Consider the following 22,887-nt stretch of genomic DNA (forward strand, 5'->3'; position numbering starts at 1 on the left):
GAATCCTTGGCGGTCATATAACACTCCCTTGGTGAAATGCTGAAAACAGCCCTTGCTTACATCTTGACGATTTGAATGTTTGTGTTACTCTATGCTAATATTTTACTACCACTTGGGTCTCAATCCAGATGATTTCATCTCTACTGTTATTGGATGTCTATGATCAACAAGGCCTTATCCCTGAGTGATTAAAGACAAGAGAGGCTGTGCTTTCAGCCTGTAGCCTTACTTAGGCATGTCACTGAAAAAAATCAGAACTGAGTGATCTCCAACCACAACTTCCAGCTGCAAATAACTATGTAAAAGAGCACCAACTCTGTCCTAAGACCCTGGACTGATATCTGTGTCACCTTCCAGAAGCCTCAAGAATGTTCTATAGTACCATTCAAATTTCTTGCTTCTTCTCTTATGAGTGACAAGATTCCCCAAACAAATAGAAAAGCAGGCACTACGGATTTATATGAGTTTTGGGGATGTCTTCAAGTCCACATAGCAATATTTCCGTTGCTTGTGTTTGGATGGAAAGTTCTTGCATTTTTTCCAAAATATTTACTGACTGTTTTTCTTTAACCAGATTAAGGACTGTGTATTTTTAAATTTTCCAGGAAGACAGATTATTAGGATAATACAGTGCAGAACAATCAAACTGTTTATTTTTATGTAATTTTCCCTTCTATGATCCACTAAACAAAATACAAGAACCATGCATTCCCCTTTTTTAGAGTGCAGGTGGCAGTTAAATTAGCAGCAGTAGATTTTTATCCTGTTTGTTTCTATTACAAGTGTAACCCCTCCTAGCTCTAACTCCATCCTCAGGGATAATTTTTTATTTTCATGTATAATGCCTGCTCTTCAAATTCTATTAGGAGATACCCACAGTTTAATTACTATCAGTGAGAGATGGAGATATGGCTCAGTAGTTAAGAGCACTAGCTGCTCTTCTAAAGGATGGGATTTCAATGCTCCAGGACCCATTTGGCAGCTCAAATCTGCTAGTAACTCCAACAGGGATCTGACAGCCTATTCTGGCCTCCACAGACATACATGCAGGCAAAACACCAGGCAAATACACATAAAATAAAAATGTTTTCAAATCTAATTTAAAAAGCATTACTATAAGTGCCCACAGTGAATTTGGACTAACAAAATCTCAAGACTGGTGGTGTGAAATGAGCGCCAGAGACCACTGGGACTAACATGCCCATTTATAGGACTGGGATAAGTTTGGCTCAGAAAGTTGAAGCTGTGTGCCTATGGGAAACATCATACTGGTAGCACATTCTCCCTTCTTCAAATTTTCACAGAGCCATCAATAATACTTTCAGTGGGAATTGAAATATATTAGCTGAATATATTTAACAAGAAAAGTTACCATGTTACTTCAAAAAGAAAGACAGTGGGTGTCTAGATCCCACCTATGTCAAGTTATTAAACCCTGACATCCTTGAGCTTGCCAGACACCACCATTCCCAGTCAGCAGATTGTGGTCCTAAAATGAAAGTGTCTATTAATGGACAGTAGTACCCAGTAAAACCACAGCCTGGGCATCTGAGGGCAGGTGCCCTAGCTTTAGTACCTATAGTTATTAATTTCCACCGTCAACTTGACTGGATTAGGAAATGCCAGGTGGGGGCTAGAGAGATAGCTCAGTGGTTAAGAGTATTTGCTTGAAGCTGGTCATGGCACATGTCTTTAGTCCCAGAATCCTGAGGCAGAGGCAGGAAGACGTCTACTGAGTTTAAGGCCAACCTGGACTACATAGTGAGTTCCACAACAACCAGGTCTGTACAGAAAGACATGGTTTCAAAAAGGAGAAGGAGAAGAGAGGAGAAAGAGGAAGGAGGAGGAGAAAGAAGAAATAAGAGGCCAAGTGTGGTGGCGCCTTTAGTCCTAGTACTCAGGAGGCAGAGGCAGGTGAAACTCTGAGTTTGAGGCCAGACTGATCTATACAGTGAATTCCAGGACAGCCAGGACTACACAGAGAAACCCTGTCTTGAAAAACCAAAAAAAAAAAAACAAAAAAACAAAAATACTTGCTACTCTTACAGATCAGAGTTTGATTCCCAGCACCCGTATTGGGTGGCTTACAACCACCTGTAACTCCAACTTCTGGGAATCCAATGCCCTCCTCAGGCTTCTGCAAGCACCCACACATATGTACACGAGCGAGCGAGCGAGTGAGAGAGCAAGCATGTATATGCGCGCTGAAGCACGCGCGCGCACGCGTACACACACACAGCCTGAGGATTAATGACACACCTTTGAAGTGTCTGTGAAGGCATTCCCTAAGAGGATTGGCTGAACAGGGTGTGGGGGAGATCTGCCTTGAATGTTGGTGGCATCATTCATGAGTTGGGGCTCCAGGCTGAATAAAAAAGGGTAAAGGAGGCACCCAAATAAGTGTAGCATCCTTCTCTCTGCTTCCTGATCCATCATGATATAGAGTCCCAGCCATACACTTTTACTAGCATGATCTCTGTCACAACTTTCCCATTTTAACAAATTGGACCCTAAGTCAAACCCTGAACCAAAATCAAAACTTCTTATCCTTTACATTGCGTCTATCAGATATTTTGTCATACCAACAAGTAATTAATACAGTCTTTCCTGCAGCAGACATGTCAGGTGTCTGATCTCAGAAGGTACCCTCAGCAAAGGGTAGAGCACTACCAGCCATGTTGCCAAACAACAAAATCAGAACCTCGTGGTTGATGCTGTGCCTAGTACAGTTGGCCTTTGCAGGCAGATTTGGAACATCGTTAGTACCTAGTAAGGCTAAAGAGATATTTAAAGCCTCAGTCCCAGTCTTCAGAGAATTTTTGCAATTTCCTGGGTAAAGCACTGGGAGCTTTAATCCAGGAGCTCACAAAGGTCTATTCTGCTGAGAGAGGGTGCAGTTCCCGCCACTGGAAAGGTATAAGCAGGCAGCAGGCACCAGCTGACCTCCCAATGCACAGCAGAGGCCTGCTATAGGACCAGGCTGCACCAGAGGCTCCAAGAGGGTCTTAGGTAATATAGAAGCAGTGAGGTTCCCTGGTAGTGGCTACTCACAGAATCACCCTGGGTGAGAGGGTGCCAAACACAAGTACCTGGCTTTTCCAATAGCTTCTAACATAAGACATCATGGGCAAGACCTGTATTACGGGTTCAACTATGTTCCCACAAGACTCATGTGTTGGAGTCCTAACCCCTAGAACATTAGAATGTTTCCTTATTTGGAAACTGAGCTTTTACAGAGTTCCAATGAGTTCTTCAGGATATGCTGTGATCCAACATGACTGGTATCCTTATACAGAACCACACTCACAAAGAGGGAGGTCATAGGAAGAGAGTCACAGGGAGAAGATGGCCATCTACAAGCTAAGGAGAGAAGCCTGGAACAGATCCTTCTAACACCTTCCAGGGGAGGGTAGCCTGCCTGTACTTGATATTGGACTTCTGGCCTCTTGAACTGTGCAGGAATACATTTCTGTTCTTCTAAGTTGCCTGTTTATATCCAGGGGACCAGCCCAGCCCAGGAATTGGTTAGGTGACAGATACTGAGCTTTAGAACCTGGCTGAGATTGCTTCTGTCTTGCCATTGCCATCTTAATGGGCTGCATCATACCTCAGATCCAGAGAAGAAAGATGCTAGCTGCAATGCTGGTGACATCAGATCCACAGCGCATCCATGGCCTTTCTCCACATAGTCTGCTGAGTGCCAGAATGCTAACTCACATGCCTACAAATGTTTCTGGGAAGAAAGTGTCACTCCTGCCAACAGCTACAGAGTTATCAAAGACTAGGCTTTGGTCTCTGCCTCATGCCACGCTTTTAATTTGAGCTTTTAATTCTCTGGGTGGAAATCTTATCACCCTTGCCTCGATAAATCACATGCTAACTTTCAACCAAAGTAGTAACCAGCAATGGAAGAGTCATAAAATCCCATAGAAGAAAATACTATACAAATGAAGTCAGGCATACAAGATATAAGTGGAGCCAAAACCAGTCCACACATATCTCAGAGAGGATTAGGAAAGGGCATCCGATCCTTGAGACAGTTTCTGATGCCAGATATGATGTATTTATTCTCCCTCTACCCCTATGATGGGAAAAGTTTTGAGCCAAACAGCAAAAACAAGAGCCCTGAGAGGTGGGAATCATGAGATGGGTTAGGACTAGACCAGTGGTTCTCAACCTTCCTAATGCTACAACCCTTTAATATAGTTTCTCATGTTGTGGTGACCCCCCAACCATAAAATTATTTTTGTTGCTATTTCATAAATGTAGTTTTGCTACTGTTATGAATTGTAATATAAATATCTGTGTTTTCCAACGGACTTAGGAGACCCCTGTTAAAACATCATTCAACCCCCAAAGAACAAACCACTATACTTAGAAGAAGGGGACACCCCAGCTGTGTGATCCTAGAAAAATCACTGCACTTCTCTGAGCTTAGTTTCCTTCCTTACTTGGGAGAAAAAAAAATTTGTTTTTGTTTTTTGAGACAGGTATTTTCTGCGTAGTCCTGGCTGTCGTAGAACTTGCACTGTAGACGAGGCTGGTCTCAAACTCAGAGACCAGGCTGGTCTCAAACTCTTCCTGTCTCTAACCTGTCCTCCTACCCTCCCACCAGGTGCTGGGATTAAAGGCATGCACCACTATCAAGCCCAACTTGGTTTTTTTGTTTGGTTGGTTAATTTGGTTTGGTTTTGTTTTTTGGGGTTTTTTTTTGTTGTTGTTGTTTGTTTGTTTGTTTTGGGTTTGGGGGGGTTTGTTGTTTTTTTTTGTTTGTGTGTTTGTTTTTTGGAGACAGCATTTCTCTGTGTAGCCCTACTTGTTCTAGAACTCACTCTGTAGACTAGGCTGGCCTCAAACTCACAGAGATCCACCTGTTTCTGTTTCCCAAGTGCTGGAATTAAAAGCATGTGTCATCACACCTGGCTTCCAGCTTGGAATTTTAACACCAACCACAGCTCCCAGTTCTACTTCACAGGATGGTAGTGATGATTAAAGGTGAGAAAAATAGACTGGATGTGGCATATGTCTGTAATTCCAACAGTTGGAAGACTGAAGTAACACTATCTTCAGTTCCAGGTCAGCCAGGGCTACTTAGAATTCAACACCACCTGGGATACACAGTAAAGCTGCCTAGATAAATAAATAGGAGATGTGTGATGAACCACCATGAAAAGCTGTGGGTCCAGGAACAGGGAGATGACTTAGCAGGTAACACAAGCCCCACAATTTCAATCAAATCCTCAGAACTCAGAACCCCCTTTAAAAAAAAATGTATGCAATGGCACACACCTATAATCCCTTCTACTTTAAAATGAGAGTCAAAGACAAGAGACTTGGCAGAAATCCATGGGCCAGCTAGGCTAGAGTACACCGTGCAACAGAAACAAGAGGTCCTGCCCCCCAAAACAAGGTAGGAGATTATCCTATCTTCCAAGAACATGCTGTGACATGGAAGTTTTCTCTCTCTCCTCTCTCCCTCCCTCCCGCTCTCACACACACACAAATAAAATGAAATGATGAAAGCTGTGGGTCTGTTTTCCAAGCTTGCATTTCCTGTCTATTTACACATTCAGAGTCATGGGCAAGTAGTCTTTTAACTCAGCCTTGACTTCTCTAATCCAAGCTTTGAATAGTGTAAGGAAAGATGACTGATTACACAGAGGTGAAGGATATTAAATCCCAAAGCTCTCAAATATGTCACATCATAGGCATCACTCTCCTTTCTCATAAGAAAATGTGCTCTGAAGAACTCTCAGGTCACTTAACCTCATTACAGAAATTACAACTATTCTTCCCACAGGGGAGGATGTCATTAGGCAGGTATTCCCGTGGAGAGCTAAATCTTTAAAATAAATGCAGAAACATACAATAGGTAGGCTATTCCTACACTGCTGATACTTGAAATTTGGAAAGCCCAAATGGGGGTTCAGATACAAAATCAAAGACAACCAAAGACACTTGTTTAAAAGTGGATAACCCCTAAGGGTCTGTTAGAAGATATCCAGAACTCCATTGCAACACTCAGATTCTAAAGGCAATTTTTCTCACACCCACTCACTCCGTGAGAAATTGTAAACACAGAATGAGAAGTCTCAACAACATGCTGTTGACTGAAAACAGCTGCAGAATAGCATGAATGAGAGGAACCATTTGCATGAAGAAAAATTCCATATTCTTATTGAATGTTCCTATGGACAAGGAGCTGGGAACACAACCACCTAAAAGCTGCCTTTGGGAGAGAGGGTCTAGGGAGATGATTTCATCCATAAAGTACTTACTTTGTAAACATGAGGACTGGCATTCAATCCCCAGATCCCATCATTTAAAAAGCCAGTAAAGGGCAGGCACGGTGGCTCATGTGTTTAATCCCAGCACTAAGGAGGTAGAGGCAGAGGAAGGTAGATATCTTTGAGTTTGAAGCCAGCAAATTCCAGGACAGCTAGGGTCACACAGAGAGACCCTGTCTCAATAAATAAGTAAAGAAATAAACAAGCCAACAACAGTGGCAAACACTTGTAATCCCAGTGCTGGTGAGGCAGAGACAAGAGGATTATCAGAGTTCCCTGGCCAGCTAGTCTATCCTAGTGAGTTCCGAACTAGTGAGAGACCATGTTCCAAAATCCGAGGTGGATGACGCCAAGGTTGACCTGACATATATAAATACATATTCATACAAAAAAATTAAATAAGGCCAGGCTGTGGTGGTGCACTCCTTTAGTCCCAGCACTCAGGAGGGAGAGGTAGGCAGATTTCTGTGAGTTCCAGGCTAACCTGGTCTACAGAGTGAGTTCCAGGATAGGCTCCAAAGCTACACATAGAAATCCTGTCTCTAAAAACAAAACAAAACAAATCTTAAATAAAAGCTACCTAGTATCACCTCTGAGTGGCCTGACGGGACTGACACGTAGGATGAGTTTTAATTCCTCAGCAATGCCTCATTTAAATTTTCGTGAAAAAGCAAGTATTGTCTAAAACCTTAAAAATGAATTGGAATGGTTCCTATTACATAGTGGGCCATGTAGGGTAGCACTGATGTCCTGAATAGCTAGACAGGTGACTGAGAACAGCAGCTGTGACAATACAGAATCAGACATGAAGGCACAGGCTCCAGGTTCTGGACTAGCTGGGTGTTGTGGTATAAATAAATTACCTTTTAAGCCTCAGAGTCTTCATCTGTAGGTATGGAGAAGAACAAATCAAAGGATTCATGAAACAAGAAAGATGAACAAAAACAATGGTCAAAAGGGGCTTGGTGATTTTGTTTGTGATTTTTTTGTTTGGTAGGGGTTTTTGTTCTTGGGGGGTTGTTTTTGTTTTTTGTTTGGGGAGTTGATTTTTGTGGGGTTTTTGTTGTTGCTGTTTTGTTTTGTTGTTTTTTGTTTGTTTGTTTTTTTGAGACAGGGTTTCTCTGTGAAACAGTCCTGGTTGTCTTAGAAGTCACTCTGTAGACTAGGGTGGCCCTGAACTCACAGAGATCCTACTGCCTTTGCCTCCAAGTGCTAGGATTAAAGGCATGTGCCACCACCACCTGCTAAATAATACTTTTATTATTGCTGTTATCAAATACCTGTCAACTTAAGGTAGAAAGGTTTAATGATTTATTGTTGGTTGGTTGGTTGGTTTTAGAGTTTGTTGTTGTTTGCTTGTTTGTTAAAAGAAGGTCATACAAAGCCCTAGTTGACCTCAAATTTGAGGGTCTTTCAATAGTCCAAGATAGTTTCAAACGTGTTATGTAACTAAAAATGACACTGAACTTCCAATCCTCTTGCCTCCACTTCCTCAGTGGGGTTACAGCTGTGTGCCACCACATCCAGGCTTATATGGTGCTGGAGATTAAACCCAGAGCTTTGTGTAATCAAGACAAGCACTCTGACTGAGCTACATTTTCAGGCCAAGGAAGAGTTCATTTTGGCTCACAGTTCAGTAGTACATGGGTAGGAGAGTCATGGTGGCAGAACAGGAGGCAGATGACGACACTGAAGTCTGGGAGCAGAGAGAGAGGAATGCTAGTACTTAGCTCACTTTCTCCAGGCCACGGCATGGACCACCCTGAATGGGCAGGTCTCCCGACTTCAGTCAATCTAACCTAGAAATCTCCTTATAGACATTCCTAGAAATTTGTCTCCTAGATGGTTCTAGATCCTCACAGGCAGCTTTAGAAGATACCCTAGGCTCTCAAGATGGCTCCATGGATAATGGCACTGGTCACCAAGCTTGATGGCTAAGTTCAATTACCAAGACCCACAAGGTAGAAGGAGAGAGAACTTGCCTAAGTTGTCCTTTGACTTCCACATGATACACACACACACAATTTAGTAGTAGTAGTAGTAGTAGTAGTAGTAGTAGTAGTAGTAGTAGTAGTAATATGTGTGGGTTGACTTCTTATAAAGCATAAGCCCATTGTCCACCCACTCCTTCCCTCTGAGGAGGCTATGATGAAGCCTAATGCACAGAACTCTGCTTCCATTACCCTCCTGCTTTTTTATCCTAGGAAGGTACTCAGTATACAGAGGCCCACCTAGGGCAGTCAAGGTTCATTTATCAGTACTTAATGAGGAAGGACTTGACCCAGCCTAGCCCCTCAAACCCTATATCCTCAGCAATCATTCCTGAAATGTTTCTAAACTGACAAAAAAGAAATGAGCAAGAACACCAAACACCATGATATAAAACCATCAGCTCAGCCAGGCGTTGGTGGCGCACACCTTTAATCCCAGCACTCGGGAGGCAGAGGCAGGTGGATCTCTGTGAGTTCAGAGACCAGCCTGGACTACCAAGCGAGTTCCAGGACAGCCTCCAAAGCCACAGAGAAACTCTGTCTCGAAAAACCAAAAAAATAAAAAAATAAAAATAAATAAAACCATCAGCTCTCTGACAACTACTAAAGAATAATCCAAAAGATGTGCTTCAACAGTATCCAAACGCTCACCCTCACCTTAGTAACACATTCAATCATTTGAGGACATCTAGCTTTTCATTCCTGAATTGACATATTGCTACCTACTATAGAAAATTAACCTTTTTGTTGCTATTGTTTTGTCTGGGGTTTTCTGTTTGCTTGATTGAGACAGGGGTCTCACTATGTAGCTCTGGCTGTCCTAGAACATACTATGTAGACCAGGCGGGCCTCAGACTTACAGGTATCTGCCTGCCTCTCTCAGCCTCCCAGGTACTGGAATTAGAAAAGTGTGTGCCACTAAGCCCGGCTTCATTGTTTATTTGTTTGTTTGTTTGTTCCTTCTAATTGGAGAGTACTGATGGGAAGACATCTGAGGCAAGTATCTAGGGCCAGTGCACTCCATCCCAAGCAATCGTTAGTGGTCTGGGGAATGAGTGTGTGGTGGAATAACTGGTGGTTACTAATTATTATATATCACAGGGTTTGGCATCATCCATAAAGCTCCATCATGCTGGCCTCCTCTTCAGAGAAATTACAGAATTGACTGTTTAAAAACTTTTCCTCTGAGTGAGCATACATTTTCCTTGTCATAATTGGATCCAGCCTTGCTACCCTTGAGCAGAAAGCCATCCTTCAAATACCAGGTCTCAGCCACCCTGTGTCTAGAAGAATCACTGCCTTGCTTCCTATTTTCTTTCCTTTCTGTTCAGTCTCATTCCAGCAGTGACATAAAAAGCAAGTGAAGATCCCATCCTAGGCTAACTTTGATCTGGCCAAAAGAGGGATGAGGTTGTCAGGATGAAGCAACTCCTTCAACTAACACAGCCTCAGAACCAGGGACAACTATTTGCCCTGAACATTTGGTCGAATGCAAATATTTATTTCTGTGAAAACAACGAAAACAAACCACTTCCAACTCAGGGGGAAGGGTGAGTTTGCCAAACATTTTTCACAGTTAAGACAAACATTTGGAAAACATTTTCCCATTGGCCCTCTATCCTTATGTAATCTTTCTTTGCCATGGTGAAGCATTTCCTAATTTATCATCTACTGTGCTGTGGCATGGACTCTTTCTGTGTGTCCTTTGTGTATGTGCACCTATGTATGTGTAAACCAAAGGTCAACTTTAGGTGCCACCAACGTTGCTTTTTTGTTTTGTTTTTTTGTTGTTGTTTCTAAGACAGGGTTTCACTATGTAGCCCTGGCTAGCCTGGAACTCTCTAGGTGGAATAGGTTAGGCCCCAACTCAGAGAGATCTTTAGTCATGCCTAAAGTGGGTGTGGTTAGTGGTGTGGTAAACGGCTCTTTTATTATCTCATCTGTATGCGCCTCTAGTAAGTCACATGGTTAATGGCGGCATACAGGCTTCCTCCTACATCTGCCTCCCGAGTGTTGGGACTAAAGGTGTGCGCCACCACTGCCCAGCCAGCTTTTCATCATTTTTCACATGGGTTCTTGGATAGGAGTCTAGTCCCCATCTTGCATAGCAAGCTATTCCCTCAGCCCCATCACATACTTCCTTTAGGAACTCTACTCTCCAGTTCTCCTTCCCACAACAGAGGCACAGCACCATAACTTACTCTGTAAATTCTTTTGAACACCAATGACACTACAGGCACACCCTCCTCTGATACCAGCCGTTCCAAACACACACACACACACACACACACACACACACACACACACACACACACGGGGGGGGGGGGTTGACAAGAACTCTGGATGCAAGTACTCATAAAGTTAGTGTTCAAGAGTACAAATGGATTGACCCTGCAAAAACTTTGCTGGGGAAAAGGTCACCTCATGCTCCAATTTCTGGAAGGGGAGTGGGACCTACCTACCTACCCCACTCTAGCTTCCACTTCTGTAATAAAGAAAACTGCAGGAGAGCCGGGCGTTGGTGGCCCACGCCTTTAATCCCAGCACTCGGGAGGCAGAGGCAGGCGGATCTCTGTGAGTTCGAGGCCAGCCTGGTCTACAGAGCGAGTTCTAGGACAACCTCCAAAGCCACAGAGAAACCCTGTCTCGAAAAACCAAAAAAAAAGAAAACTGCAGGAATCTGAGCATGTGCCTAAGGTGTCACCTCAGGCGGAGTCCACAGAAAGCATGACCTGATAAAGGTGAGGGGCAGAGACAGAACAGAGTAGGCCCACACCAGCCAACTAGCTTGCCCATTGCCCACCTCCCACCTCTGCCAAGGACATGCTACTGCCAATGACGTAGCCCTCTTAACATTGACCCATGTGATGTGGTGATATTTTGTCATCTATCAAATAAAGTTTGCTTGAAGATCAGAGTGCTGAGCCAAGTCACTAGTTAGCCATAGAGGCCAAGCAGTGACGGCATACACCTTTAACGGGAGGCAGAGGCAGAGAAAGATCTCTGTGGGTTCAAGACCACCCTGGGCTACAACAGATTGATCCATTCTAAAGGAGAAACAGAGCTCACACCTTTGATCCCAGCACTTGGGATCACACTCCTTTAATCCCAGAATTAGAGAGGTGAACACAGGAGTGATATGACTGGGCAGAGAGAAGAATGTAAGGCAGGAGACAGGAGTTTATTGCATTCAGTCTGAGGTTTTGTGGAGATGACATTCAGTCTGAGGATTTATAGGGACAGGATTGCCCCTTTGATCTGAGGATTCAGTAGAGGTGAGAGGTCTCTCTTGTGGCTGGCCCCTTCTCTGACCTTTCAGCATTTACCCCGATATATGACTCTGGGTTTTTATTATTAAGATCTATGAGAACTCGTACTACAGCCCCCATCTGCTTTGATGCCCTGTTCTTCAGGGACAAGTTTTTAGCAACTAGTCCCACCAAGAGAAAAAAATACCAAGTAGGTATATTTGATAATTTAAAGTGTCACTAGGCAGGTCATAGAGGAAAAACACAGGGAGAGTCATAGACAGACATACACGTATTCATGTGTATGTGAGTATATACATACTTGTTCATATCCTACCCACTTCAACCACATATACCACCCCCCAGGCAAGGGAATGTAGTTTTACTGTTACTGATTATTTATGTGCAAGTGCATGTTTACAAATGCATGTGCATGTATGTGCTTGTGTATATGGTGGCCAGAGGGCAGTCTTAGGTGTCATCCCTAGAACAATATCCACCTCCTTTGAGACAGGGTCTTTCTCAGCCTGGAGCTAACTAATTAGGCTAGACTGGCTGGCTAGTAAGCCCCAGGGTTTCCACTTGCCTATACTTCCCAGATCTGACATTAGATCTCCATGTCTTCACACATGATATTTTATGTCTGGGGATTGAACTCTGGTACTCATGCATGCAAAGGAAGCACTTTAATGGCAGGACTACCTCTCTAACCTCAGTTATACTTTTCAGCTAGAATCACCTACTACAAAGATTTCCCCATAGGCCATTCACCATCTAAAATGAATAACTCAACCTAGGTAATATAAAATTGGCACTTAACTGACATCAAAATCTAGGTGAGAAATTACGATTCCCATTTGTCCTTTTCTTCAGGAAGGCTACTTTCTGTGACCATTACAACCTTGTGGGCATTTACATTTTAAAAACATACCTTAGGGACTGGAGAGATAGATAGCTTAGCAGTTAAGAGCACTGGCTGTTCTCCCAGAGGACTTGATTCTTAGCACCCACATAGTGCCTCCCAATCATCTGTAACTCCAGTTCCAAGGGATACAATGCCCTCTTCTGCATCCCGAGCATGCACATGGTATACAGACATATATACAAGCAAAACACCAAGCACATAAAAAAAAAAGCCACGCAGTGGTGGCACACACCTTAATCCCAGCACCTGAGAAACAAAGGCAAGTGGATCTCTGAGTTCTAGGCCAGCCTAGGCTACTCCATGGGGGGGGGGGCACAGAAAACATACCACCCTAAGAAGTCAATCTGGCTTTATTTCAAGAAGAGAGATTTGTTTAGGAATATAGTGGGTCTACTTGCAGTTGTTGCAAAGTCCACAGCTAAAATGACTTTGGACTAGTGGTGCCCTTTCTTGCCTCTTGGTTTGCACAACCATCAAGCCAGTAGTGACCTTTCTTCTGGAAACAAGCAGACAGAAGGCAGGTCTCCAACACTTACTCAGGTTGGAATGTTCTTATCTGTTTATCTTCCTTTTGCTTTCTGAACAGGCCCTGGAAGCTGTCCTTAGAGGTTCATTTTGTCTTTGTCTTTTTAAAAAATATACTGATCTTCCACAGATAACAAGTTCCTAGATTCACAGAGAACTCTATCAAAGTGGTCACATTTATGAGTCTCTGTCAGGAGGATCTTCTGGCTAACTCTGGCACCATTTCAAATAGAGTTCCTTGCTTCAGACAAAAAAGAAAATGTAACTAATTATTTTACTATTTCAAATGCTTTCCTTCCTTTGCAAGTGTGCCCCAACTGAGTTACTGTTAAGAAGGTTTCAAAAACAGTCTTTAGGGAGAAATCACTGGGAAGCTGTTATAAGCACAGTCTGACTTTGACGTCTTTTTTGTTTTCTTTTGTTTCAAGGCAGCATTTCAGTGTAGTCTCAGCCGTGCTGGAACTCACTCGGTAGACCAGGCTAGCCTGGAACTCTGAGATCTACCTGACTCTGCCTCCCAAGTGCTGGGATTAAAGGCGTGAGCCACCACCACCACCACCACCACCACCACCACCACCACCACCACCACCACCACCACCACCACCACCACCACCACCACCCAGCAACTTATCTTCTTTCTTTTCTCAGTCTAGTCTGTTGGGAAGAAGTAGAAACCTTTCACATTGCTTTATCCCATTTTCACCCTCATTTTAGTCACTTCCTTGAAGTCTATGTAAGTCTTTTTTCTTCTGTCCTTGTATAGTGGTCTGAATGAGAATGGCCCCCATAGGATCATATATGTGAATGCTTGGTTCCCAGTTGGTAAACTACTTAGGAAGGATTAGATGTGGCCTTGTTGGAAAAGGTGTGTCCCTGGTGGTGTACTCTGAGGTTTCAAAAGCCCATGGCCAGGCTCAGTCTCACTGCCTGCTGTTTGTAGGAAAAAATGTAAGCTCTTGGCAGCCATGGTGGCACACACGTCCCAGTACTTGAGAGGCAGTCGGGTGGATCTCTATGAGTATGAAGCCAGCCTAGTCTACATTGTGAGGACAGCCAGAGCTATACAGTGAGACCCTTTCTCAATTAAAAAAAAAAAAAAAACTACTAGCTACTACTTCAGTGCTATGCCTACCTGCTACCACTATACTACCCAAAACGATGATAGTTGACTCACCCTCTGAGACTGTAAGCAAGTCAACAATCAAATGCTTTTATAAGCTGCTTTGGTCATAGTGTCAATTCACAGCAATAGAACAGTGACTAAGACACCTCACACAACATATTTTTTTCCTCTTGTTAAAATGACCTGTTCAATATATACTTACATTAGAAATTTCAAAAAAGAACATGGAAACAGGCAGGGTATAGTAAGCACTTAAGAAGCTGAGGAAGGAGTATCACCAGTTTGAGGTCAGCTTGAGTTATATAGTTAGATATTATCACAATAATGAAAATAAGTTAAAAGTCTTTAAAGGAACATTTGCTCAATTTAGATAAATTTCCCAACAAGACATGAAGAGAGTCTGGGAAACATGGTGGCTCACCACTACCGCTACCATTCCTGAACTAAATAAACTGAGTTGGTCTCAAGCTCCACATGGATGCAGGCCAGTCCACTCTCTTCTTTGTCTCCCTTTCAGTTCCATGCCAGAGCACACAAGTTAATCTCAATAGAAATGCAGAAAGGAGGGTAGCCTCTACCTTTTTAGTCAGGAACTGCAACCTGTACTTCCAGGAGACCTTATCCAACCCCAACCAATGGGTTTTCCTGTTTTGTTTTTGGTGATTTCTATCTGAAAGAACTGATCTTTTGTTTTGATTTCTGTTTTGATTGTTGCTTGTTTGAGATAGGTTTTTCTCTGTGTAGCCTTGGAAAACTCTATGGAGACCAGTAGTGGAATTAAAGACATGTACCACCACTGATCCTAACGAAAGCACTATACCCCAGAAAATCAGTTTTCTTCCAGATTCAAGCCCATCCCTCAAGCATAAACTTGATTTTGGTTTTGGTTTTTTTTGAGACAGAATCTCACTTAGTAGTGTAGGCTGGTCTCTAATTCATGGTGATTCTCTTACAGACACTAGCCTCACCTGGTACAAGTACAATTTTAAATTCATCTTTAAATTGCATATGGGTCCTTCTGGACATTGTCCAAAGTCTAAACACAACAGAGTCCTCTACTCAGCTGCAGAGCTGGCACCCTAATCAGCTTCAAATCTTTGTGTAAAAAAAAAACATCCAGTCCTGCTTATAGCTAGTTTTCTAGTTGAAAGATCCTAAAAAGGGTTGAGATCTCAGTGGTAGAGTACATGCCTAAGTACAAGGCCCTGAGTTCAATCCCAAACACAACCAAAATAAAATAAACCTTGTGCTCAAATTCTCTCTCTCTCTCTCTCTCTCTCTCTCTCTCTCTCTCTCTCTCTCTCTCTCTCTCTCTCTCTCTCTCTCTCTCTCTCTCTCTCTCCCTCCCTCCCTCCCTCCCTCTCTCTCTCTCTCTGTAGCTGACCTGAAACTCACTACAAAGACCAAGCTGGCCTAACTCAGAGATCTGCCTGCCTCCACCTCCAGAGTGCTGAGATTAAAGGTATGCACTACCACCCCTGACCTAATCGTGTTTATCCGAGGCTGATGTCCAAAGCGTCACTTTTGCTAAGGATCCATAAAATATCCATTGATAAATGAATGCACACACCAATGTTACTCTTGTAAGTGTTCAAAAGACAATTCAAGAATGGTTTCTTAAAAATCAGGGTGGGAATAGAATTTAATCAGGAAGTTATTGCTTTCTCTCTCTCTCTTTTTTTAAATAGCATGATTTATATAAATGGAATGTGTCTTCCAGTGTCTGAATGAGAGTTAAAGGAACAACATTCTCTTCATTTTCCAAAAATAAATCTCAACCATGGTAGATGTTATAACCAGGCATAGTGGCTCACATGTGTAATTTCAGCACTTAAGAGGCTGAGGAAGGAGGACTGCTCCAAGTCTGAAGCTACACAGAGAATAGCCGGCAAATCTGTCAAAAAAAATAAAAAAGTGTAGGTATTAAGTTTTATCTTGAGTCACAAATTTATTGGCATCAAATATTAATTCTGAATCCTGTTTACAGGCCTAGATGATTTCATAATGTTGACAGTCCCCAGGCATAGGCTGAGAGTTGAACAATGCTTGGAAAAAGCAAATGTGGTCATGTGTAGAACCCATTTCTGAAACCAACTTGGGCTTCTTAAAGCCTGTAGTGTAGACCCAAAGGCCATCATTTAGCAAGCTACTACAAGAGTTCTGGCTTTTGAAGACATAAATTAAACAAGTATTAGTTTGGGCACTGGAAGATCACTATCTTTTATAGTTTAGAATCTGACAAGCAGCAACTGAACAACTTAAAGATGAGAGTCTTGTGGGCCTTTATCTGACACTTATTAAAACAGGCAGCTAGATGAAGCACAGTCATCATTTGCAAGCCTTCTGTTGGAAAGTCAGGACTTCTGAATGTTGCTTTTGGTTTCTCTATCTCTGTGCTGAAGGTACTAAAAAGGAAATTACAGGAAGAGGCAGTTTCATTTAACAGCTTAACAGTATTGTGTTTAATAGGCCAGGCTGCTTTCACACATGCCAGCTGCCAGGATGAAAGCTGTCACTCTTCTGTATCCTCAGATTAAAGAAAGAAGCTTTGAGCAGAAGAACTGTGCCTCCTCAGAATTGTAGTGGACTATAAGCTTCAGAAGTACCCAATCTTTTGACAACTTAGCGCAAGCATGTTTCAGCTCCAGCATCAGGAGCTAAGGACACAAGAGGAAAGCAGGCTTCCAATCTGGCATAGAATGCCAAGCCTATCAAAGGCAAACCCTACTTCTCCCAGCTCTAGATGTTGGCTCATTTCCTCCTGCTAGCCTCTCTGGCCTCTCCCAGACCTGAGGTTCACCTTCTCCCAAGTCCCTAATCTTGATCATCAGACAGATACAGGTAAAAAGTCAGTCTTATCTATGAAAAGTTTCTTGTACAATCTGGTTTTCAGAAATTGTGACAAATTGCATAGTCATGACATTCCAGCACTTGCTAGGAACTCAAAAGAAAGAATATGTGTAAAACAAAGACCAAATCATGGTCTTTATTGAGATCAGATAGGACTATAACCAATAGCCTGGGAAGAAAAGAAAGGTAATTCCTTGCAAAGTTCCTCTCACCAGTACTGTTCAGATCTAGATTGTGTTGTGTGTGTGTGGGGGGGGGGGGGAAAGCACAACTTTTACTACAACAATAAATCAAAATGAAATACACAAAAGGCATCATGCAAACACTCTCACTCTCTACCAGTATTTCAATAGGAGATTGACTGCCAATTTTCCAAGATTCTGAAATGTAAATAGATAGAAGAACTTGGTCTGGGTCCCTTTTTCATTAAATGCTTAATCACTTAGCTCATTTTCATAAATTGGCATGAATTCTGTCAACTTATTTCTTTGTTACTTAACCATTCCTTAGGAAAGCTAAAGTTCTTAAGAGAGATCAAAACCAACTTAATACTTTCTCACACAATCAGGACAAATACACAAGTCACACAACATAATTCAGTAGGTTTAACACTTTGAACTTAGAGCTCCATATTTTGTTATTTCAAAACAACTTCCACAAAAGTGGAACTTAGAGTCAGGCAATTCTTTGTGAGGCCAACCTGAGCCACAGTAAATTAGTAGGGATACACGGTGAGACTGTATCTCCAATTTTTTTTTAATTTAAAAAGAACAAGAAGAAGCCGGGCAGTGGTGGCGCACACCTTTAATCCCAGCACTCGGGAAGCAGAGGCAGGCGGATCTCTGTGAGTTCGAGGCCAGCCTGGTCTACAGAGCGAGTTCCAGGACAACCTCCAAAGCCACAGAGAAACCCTGTCTCGAAAAACAAAACAAAAAAAACAAAAAAAAAAAAAAAAAAAAAGAAGAAGAAGAAGAAGAAGAAGAAAAGCAGAAGGAAGAAAAGGAAGAAGCAAAAAGAGAAAATAAAACAAGCAAATCCCACAAGGCAGAGTCCTGGCTGGCCTAGAACCCTCCATGTACACTAAGGAGGCCTCAAACTCAGACATCACGCATGTACAATCATGCCCAGTTTATTCCAAGCTAGGAATCAAACTCTGGGCTTGGTGCATGCCAGGAAAACACTATGTATATCCTTGCCTTTCTTTTCTTGAAAAACAAAAAACATTCGTTTCTGAATACCTAGATAATACAATTATTTGGAGAATTACTAAATTCAATATGACCACTTTAAGTGTGTTTATTTCTAGATTCCTCCATGTTAATCAGGATAAGCTCAAAACTTTAATAAAGTCCCAGCCTTTTTTGGATAGAAGCACTTAAAATTTTTGATTCTCTTTAGACATAAAGGGGGGAATTAAGTACAAATTTTAAAATGAAGCTTCCATGTACATGATTAATTTATCACTCACATGTCACTCTCTCTGTTTCCTTGCAGACAAAACCCTCGCATTTGGAAGGCATTCTCAAAAGCTGTTTCTCACCAAGAGATGTCTATTGGACTCTCACAGAAAAACTGAAAGACTTTAAAAGGAAAAAAGCAAAGGGCACATTCTTGAGCACTTCTAATCACAGTAATTCATCCCCAATGGGAATCCATCATTCCACATACACTTTCAGTCCACAGATCTCTTCCCTAAGACCCCGGATAAACCTATATTCTAACCTGACACAAAAATACCAGCCAGTAAAACCAGGGAGGAGGGAAAACTTTCCAACAAAGTGAAACATATATAAAGGAGTCAGTGCTGAGAGAAGAATAAACAAATGTGTAGCCTACCAAATCCTTAGGGAGCCGACTCCCTGAGCAATAGAAGGAATCAGTAAAAACATGCAAAGGCCTCCAGGACCATCATACCCAGAAATTCCCCCAAGAATTAATTTCACCAGGACAGCCAAGGCTACACAGTGAAACCCTGTCTCAAAAAAGGAAGGAAGGAAGGAAGGAGAAAAGAAGGAAAATTTCAGAATCAGCAGAGTCAATTATCAAAATAATCAAGCTGACTTCAGAATCAATTTGCCCAACCCCTGTCCTGAGATGTACCCTCATATCCCATCATGAGCGGGCAGGCTACACAAAGGCTTGCAGGCTGGAGTCCTCTCTACCTCAGACCCAAAGAAGCGCCTCCACTCCACACCTAGCTCTACTTCACTAAAAATGGAGGTAAGGAAACAAAACAAAAATAAAAATCTAGGGTCTTAAAACCTATAAAGTCACCTTAATAACAGTAGTGATAGGTCCCCCACTAAAAAAAGCTGAGTGAAGGACAGTAGAGGAGAAAGACCTGAATTTTTGAAACTCAGTTTCCAGAGAGCACTGCCTCCTTTGGGTACTTCCAAAACAAGCCTTCAAGGTGGCTGCTTTAGGGGGACAAGTGACCTAAACGTACAACATGAAGGCCAAGATGAGTCGCTGAAACCTAGCCCAAAGGAGGGCTGTAAATTACCGACTGCACACACCATGTACGGAGCCAGAAGGTGATGGAATGGGCTGGATAAACACGAGGCGTTTTATTGCTGGCCAGAAATTCTTCCTTCATTCATCAAAATGGGTGAATGAAAATATTAAGAAGTAGGGATGGCATTTTCATGGGCTGCTTACGAGAATCCTTGTAAAAGAAAAAAACCTTACTCAGTCTGCCCTGGATATCAAATACAGCCACCTCTCAGAAAAGGGAAAGAAAAATTCCCCCTTCTTACAAAAAAAGTTGCACACCAGATTCCAAATCTTGGCAAATAAAATGTTACATAAAACCCAAGTTTTCCTAAATATGTATGCTTACATTCATTACACCTTTTAGGACATCTAAGTTTTTGTCCCCCACACGCACTTTTTCAATTCAAGAAAGAGTCAAATTTGAATACATAGTAACAGGTATTCCTAAGGATCTTGTCCACTCCACTTGAACGGTATTTCCTAACAGTTAGATGCAGGAGATTTAGTAAGATGCATACAAAATGCATCTAAACAGCAACACACTTACCTTTAATTGAGTCAAAACCGAACAATTACCCACCGCGGGGTGGGGGTGGTTAATAACAACCCAACCTGAAATTTTTTATTATTCTCTCAGTGATTTGTAAAGCCACCCTTTCATTACTCTACAAACTGGCTAATTCCTCAACATCTTACTTTGTCTTTAAAAGGCTTTCTTCCACAGGACGACGGTATTTCCCTAAGAAATTTTCCCAGAGGATGATTCCCACCAATAGTCTTTATCAACTCAGCCTGCGCAAGCAAAGACTTGGCTTCTGCTAATTCCAAACATACAACACGCACGCACGCACGCACGCACGCACACACACACACACACACACACACACACACACACACACCGGGGGTGGAAATGAGTTCACACTCTCAAAACCATCCCGGGCCAACTCAAGAGGCTATTTTATTGGCCCATTTCCTTGCCTCTTTCTCCTGAAAGAATGCTTTTCTAACTGACCTTTCAACAACTGCGGAGATCGCACGATCTCTAAGGTTCAGCTCGAAACTAGAGGATATTTTAGCATCTTAACTGGTCCCTGCAACCGTCTCTGCCCCAATCCTAATCTTCTGAGCTGAAGGGCCAAGCCCCCCCGCCTCCCGCCCCACAACATTTGCAGACAGATCTCCGAGCTGTACCGCTAGCACCAACTCAACGGCAAGCATCCTTGCACGCCCGCTGCCCACTCGGCACCCGCAACCCGGCCGGCGGCGAATGAGCCATGCACGCACCGGACCACCCGAGCTTACCTTCCCGGGCTTTCAGCAACACCGTGTTGGCCACGATGTTTTCCAGCTCCATTGACAGTCGGCAGTCTGCGAGGGAGCCGGCCGGCGGAGCTGTCAGCGCCTGGGGTGATGCCGCTGCCGCTGCTCGGGCTGACGCCGCTTAAGCCAGAGTCGGGAGCAAGCAGCCCGCCTTGCTACCGCATTATTCTTGCTCGGAGCCCGCGGAGTTTCCCCCTCTGCACCGAGGAGCCGCCGTCGCCGCTTCTTCCTCCCTCTGTGTCCCCCCTTCCCCCTCCCTCAACAGTCTCCCCCCCAACCCCCACCCTCCGCGCGTCTCTGTCACTCCATTCTCCTCCCCTCCGGCTCCCGCGGATGCTTTAATGCCTCGGATGCTTCAGCCTCCCCTCGCTCCCCTCCCGGGGGTGTGGTACTCTAGGCTGGAGCCGGGACCGCGCAGACGCCTGCTCGGAGGCACCTCCCACCGCGCTCTCTGAGCGCTGGACGGCTGGGAGTTGTAGTCCCGGGCCTGACGAGGCGGGGGCGCTTCTGAGCGGGGACTGTGGAGAGGGAGTGCAGCCGATATGGCGCTGAGCCCAGGCAGCCCAGCCCTGGCCCGCAGGAGAGTATCAAACGACTCAGCCGAGGCGGAGCGGGAAGTCTCAGCCCGCCAAGATCCCAGAAAGCGGAGAGCACAAGCCACGGCGGCGGACGCTGGTGTGGGAGGCCCAGGTGCGAACTGAGACCGGGCGAGGGCGAGGGCGCGGGAGCCCCTGGGTCCCGCGCTGCCTCCGTCCGCCGCTCACACGCGCCAGGTCGCTGACAAAGGTGCACTTTGTTTCCGGGCAGGAAGGGGTTCGCCAGCCCAGGCGACCCGGCGGCGGCCGGTCCCTGGCTGCGTGGTGTGAGCGCCCCCTGGCGGCGACGTGTCTAGACGACTCAAACCGCGGGCGCCTGGGATTCCCGGGATCCCCGCGTGCGGAGCAGCTTCGCAAGCCTGCGGGGCCCGCAACTCCACGATTCTCGTTATAGCCAAACTCATTGTGTTCGAGTTACTAAAAACACGTGAGGCTGCTGTGGGAGTAACAAGCCAGGCCAGCCCCGGCTCTCGGCGTGGAAAAGTATTCAAATTCCAGGCTTGTTTATCTTGGAACAGTTAGCTCTTTACACTTTAAGAACGTCGGACTGCAGATGTGGTCCCAGCTCCTCTCCACTCAAAGGCCCCCTGAATCCTGGGAAACGGGCTCACGGTCACCTGGGGTCTGGCGAGGAGAATGCTAAAGACTGGGGGCGGGGCTGCCAGGCCCCAGGGAACAATGAGGCCTTTGCCTCCTCTGGGCCTTGAGGGCCGGATATCCGTTCTGAAACCAGGTCTGAGGCTTCTGTGTCCAAAAGAAGGAAAAACTGTCTGTCCCCAGAGCTGCCAGGAAGTAGTTGGGAGGTGCTGAGAGAAATGGAGAACAGTCATTAAGCATTGGAGAATATAAAGGAACTAACGGCGTTTCCAGAATGTGGTCGCCCGACTAATGCTGGTTCTAACAGCCAATGATGCTTCTTTGCTGGTGGGTAAAACTACCACCACCACTTCCTCGGGTTTGGGTCAGGGGGCCTCGCTTGTATGCAAGCAGAGTTAATAAGTGCTTGTCAGAACGCAGGGAGTTGAGCAAACAACTTGAGCACCAAGTGCCACAGGAATGGCCTGTTCTAAGCAACCCAAGCTTAGTCTTTGCTACATACTTTTGTCACGTCTGCTGCGCGGCCTGTGTCCGAGAACGTGCGGAGGGTGTCGGGGATTGACAACACAGAGACTTGTTCAATGATGTAAAGAAAACTTTAAACAGGCTCCAAAAAGGTTCAAGAAAAACTTCCTAAGAAAGGCTCCCACCAGAGAAGCTTCTGCTTTCTCCTCTACCCTGGCTGGTTCTGCTCTGACCCCAGAGGTGGATGTGTGTGGGTTTTGAAGGTGCAGTTAGTCTTTTGACAAGGTCGAGGTCAGGGCGGTTTCCGTGGGAAGGCCTTTCCCAGGAACTTATTGTATCGTTTTTAGTAAACATGTTTTTACTAAACATTGTCTTACAGCTGCCTACTCCCAGGCAGAAGGGGAAGTGGGTCTCTGCTCAAGGTCTGGTGTTCCCACATACTTTCATGCCCAGAGCAAAAGGAAGAG

At 44.2% G+C, this 22,887-nt stretch overlaps 1 protein-coding gene across 1 annotated transcript in view; it reads right to left on the reverse strand.

The window, feature by feature from the left end:
• The window catches only part of Grk5 (G protein-coupled receptor kinase 5), a 192,339-nt gene extending 171,327 nt beyond the window's left edge, over positions 1-21,012 (reverse strand). The window contains exon 1 of the mRNA XM_005085355.4: positions 20,745-21,012. Within this exon, the coding sequence (XP_005085412.1) occupies positions 20,745-20,796 (52 nt within the window). The 5' untranslated portion in view covers positions 20,797-21,012. The remainder of the gene's footprint in view (positions 1-20,744) is intronic.
• Positions 21,013-22,887: the final 1,875 nt, after the last annotated feature.

The sequence above is a fragment of the Mesocricetus auratus genome, unplaced genomic scaffold (assembly GCF_017639785.1).
Source record: "Mesocricetus auratus isolate SY011 unplaced genomic scaffold, BCM_Maur_2.0 Super-Scaffold_4256, whole genome shotgun sequence".
Lineage (NCBI taxonomy): Eukaryota > Metazoa > Chordata > Mammalia > Rodentia > Cricetidae > Mesocricetus > Mesocricetus auratus.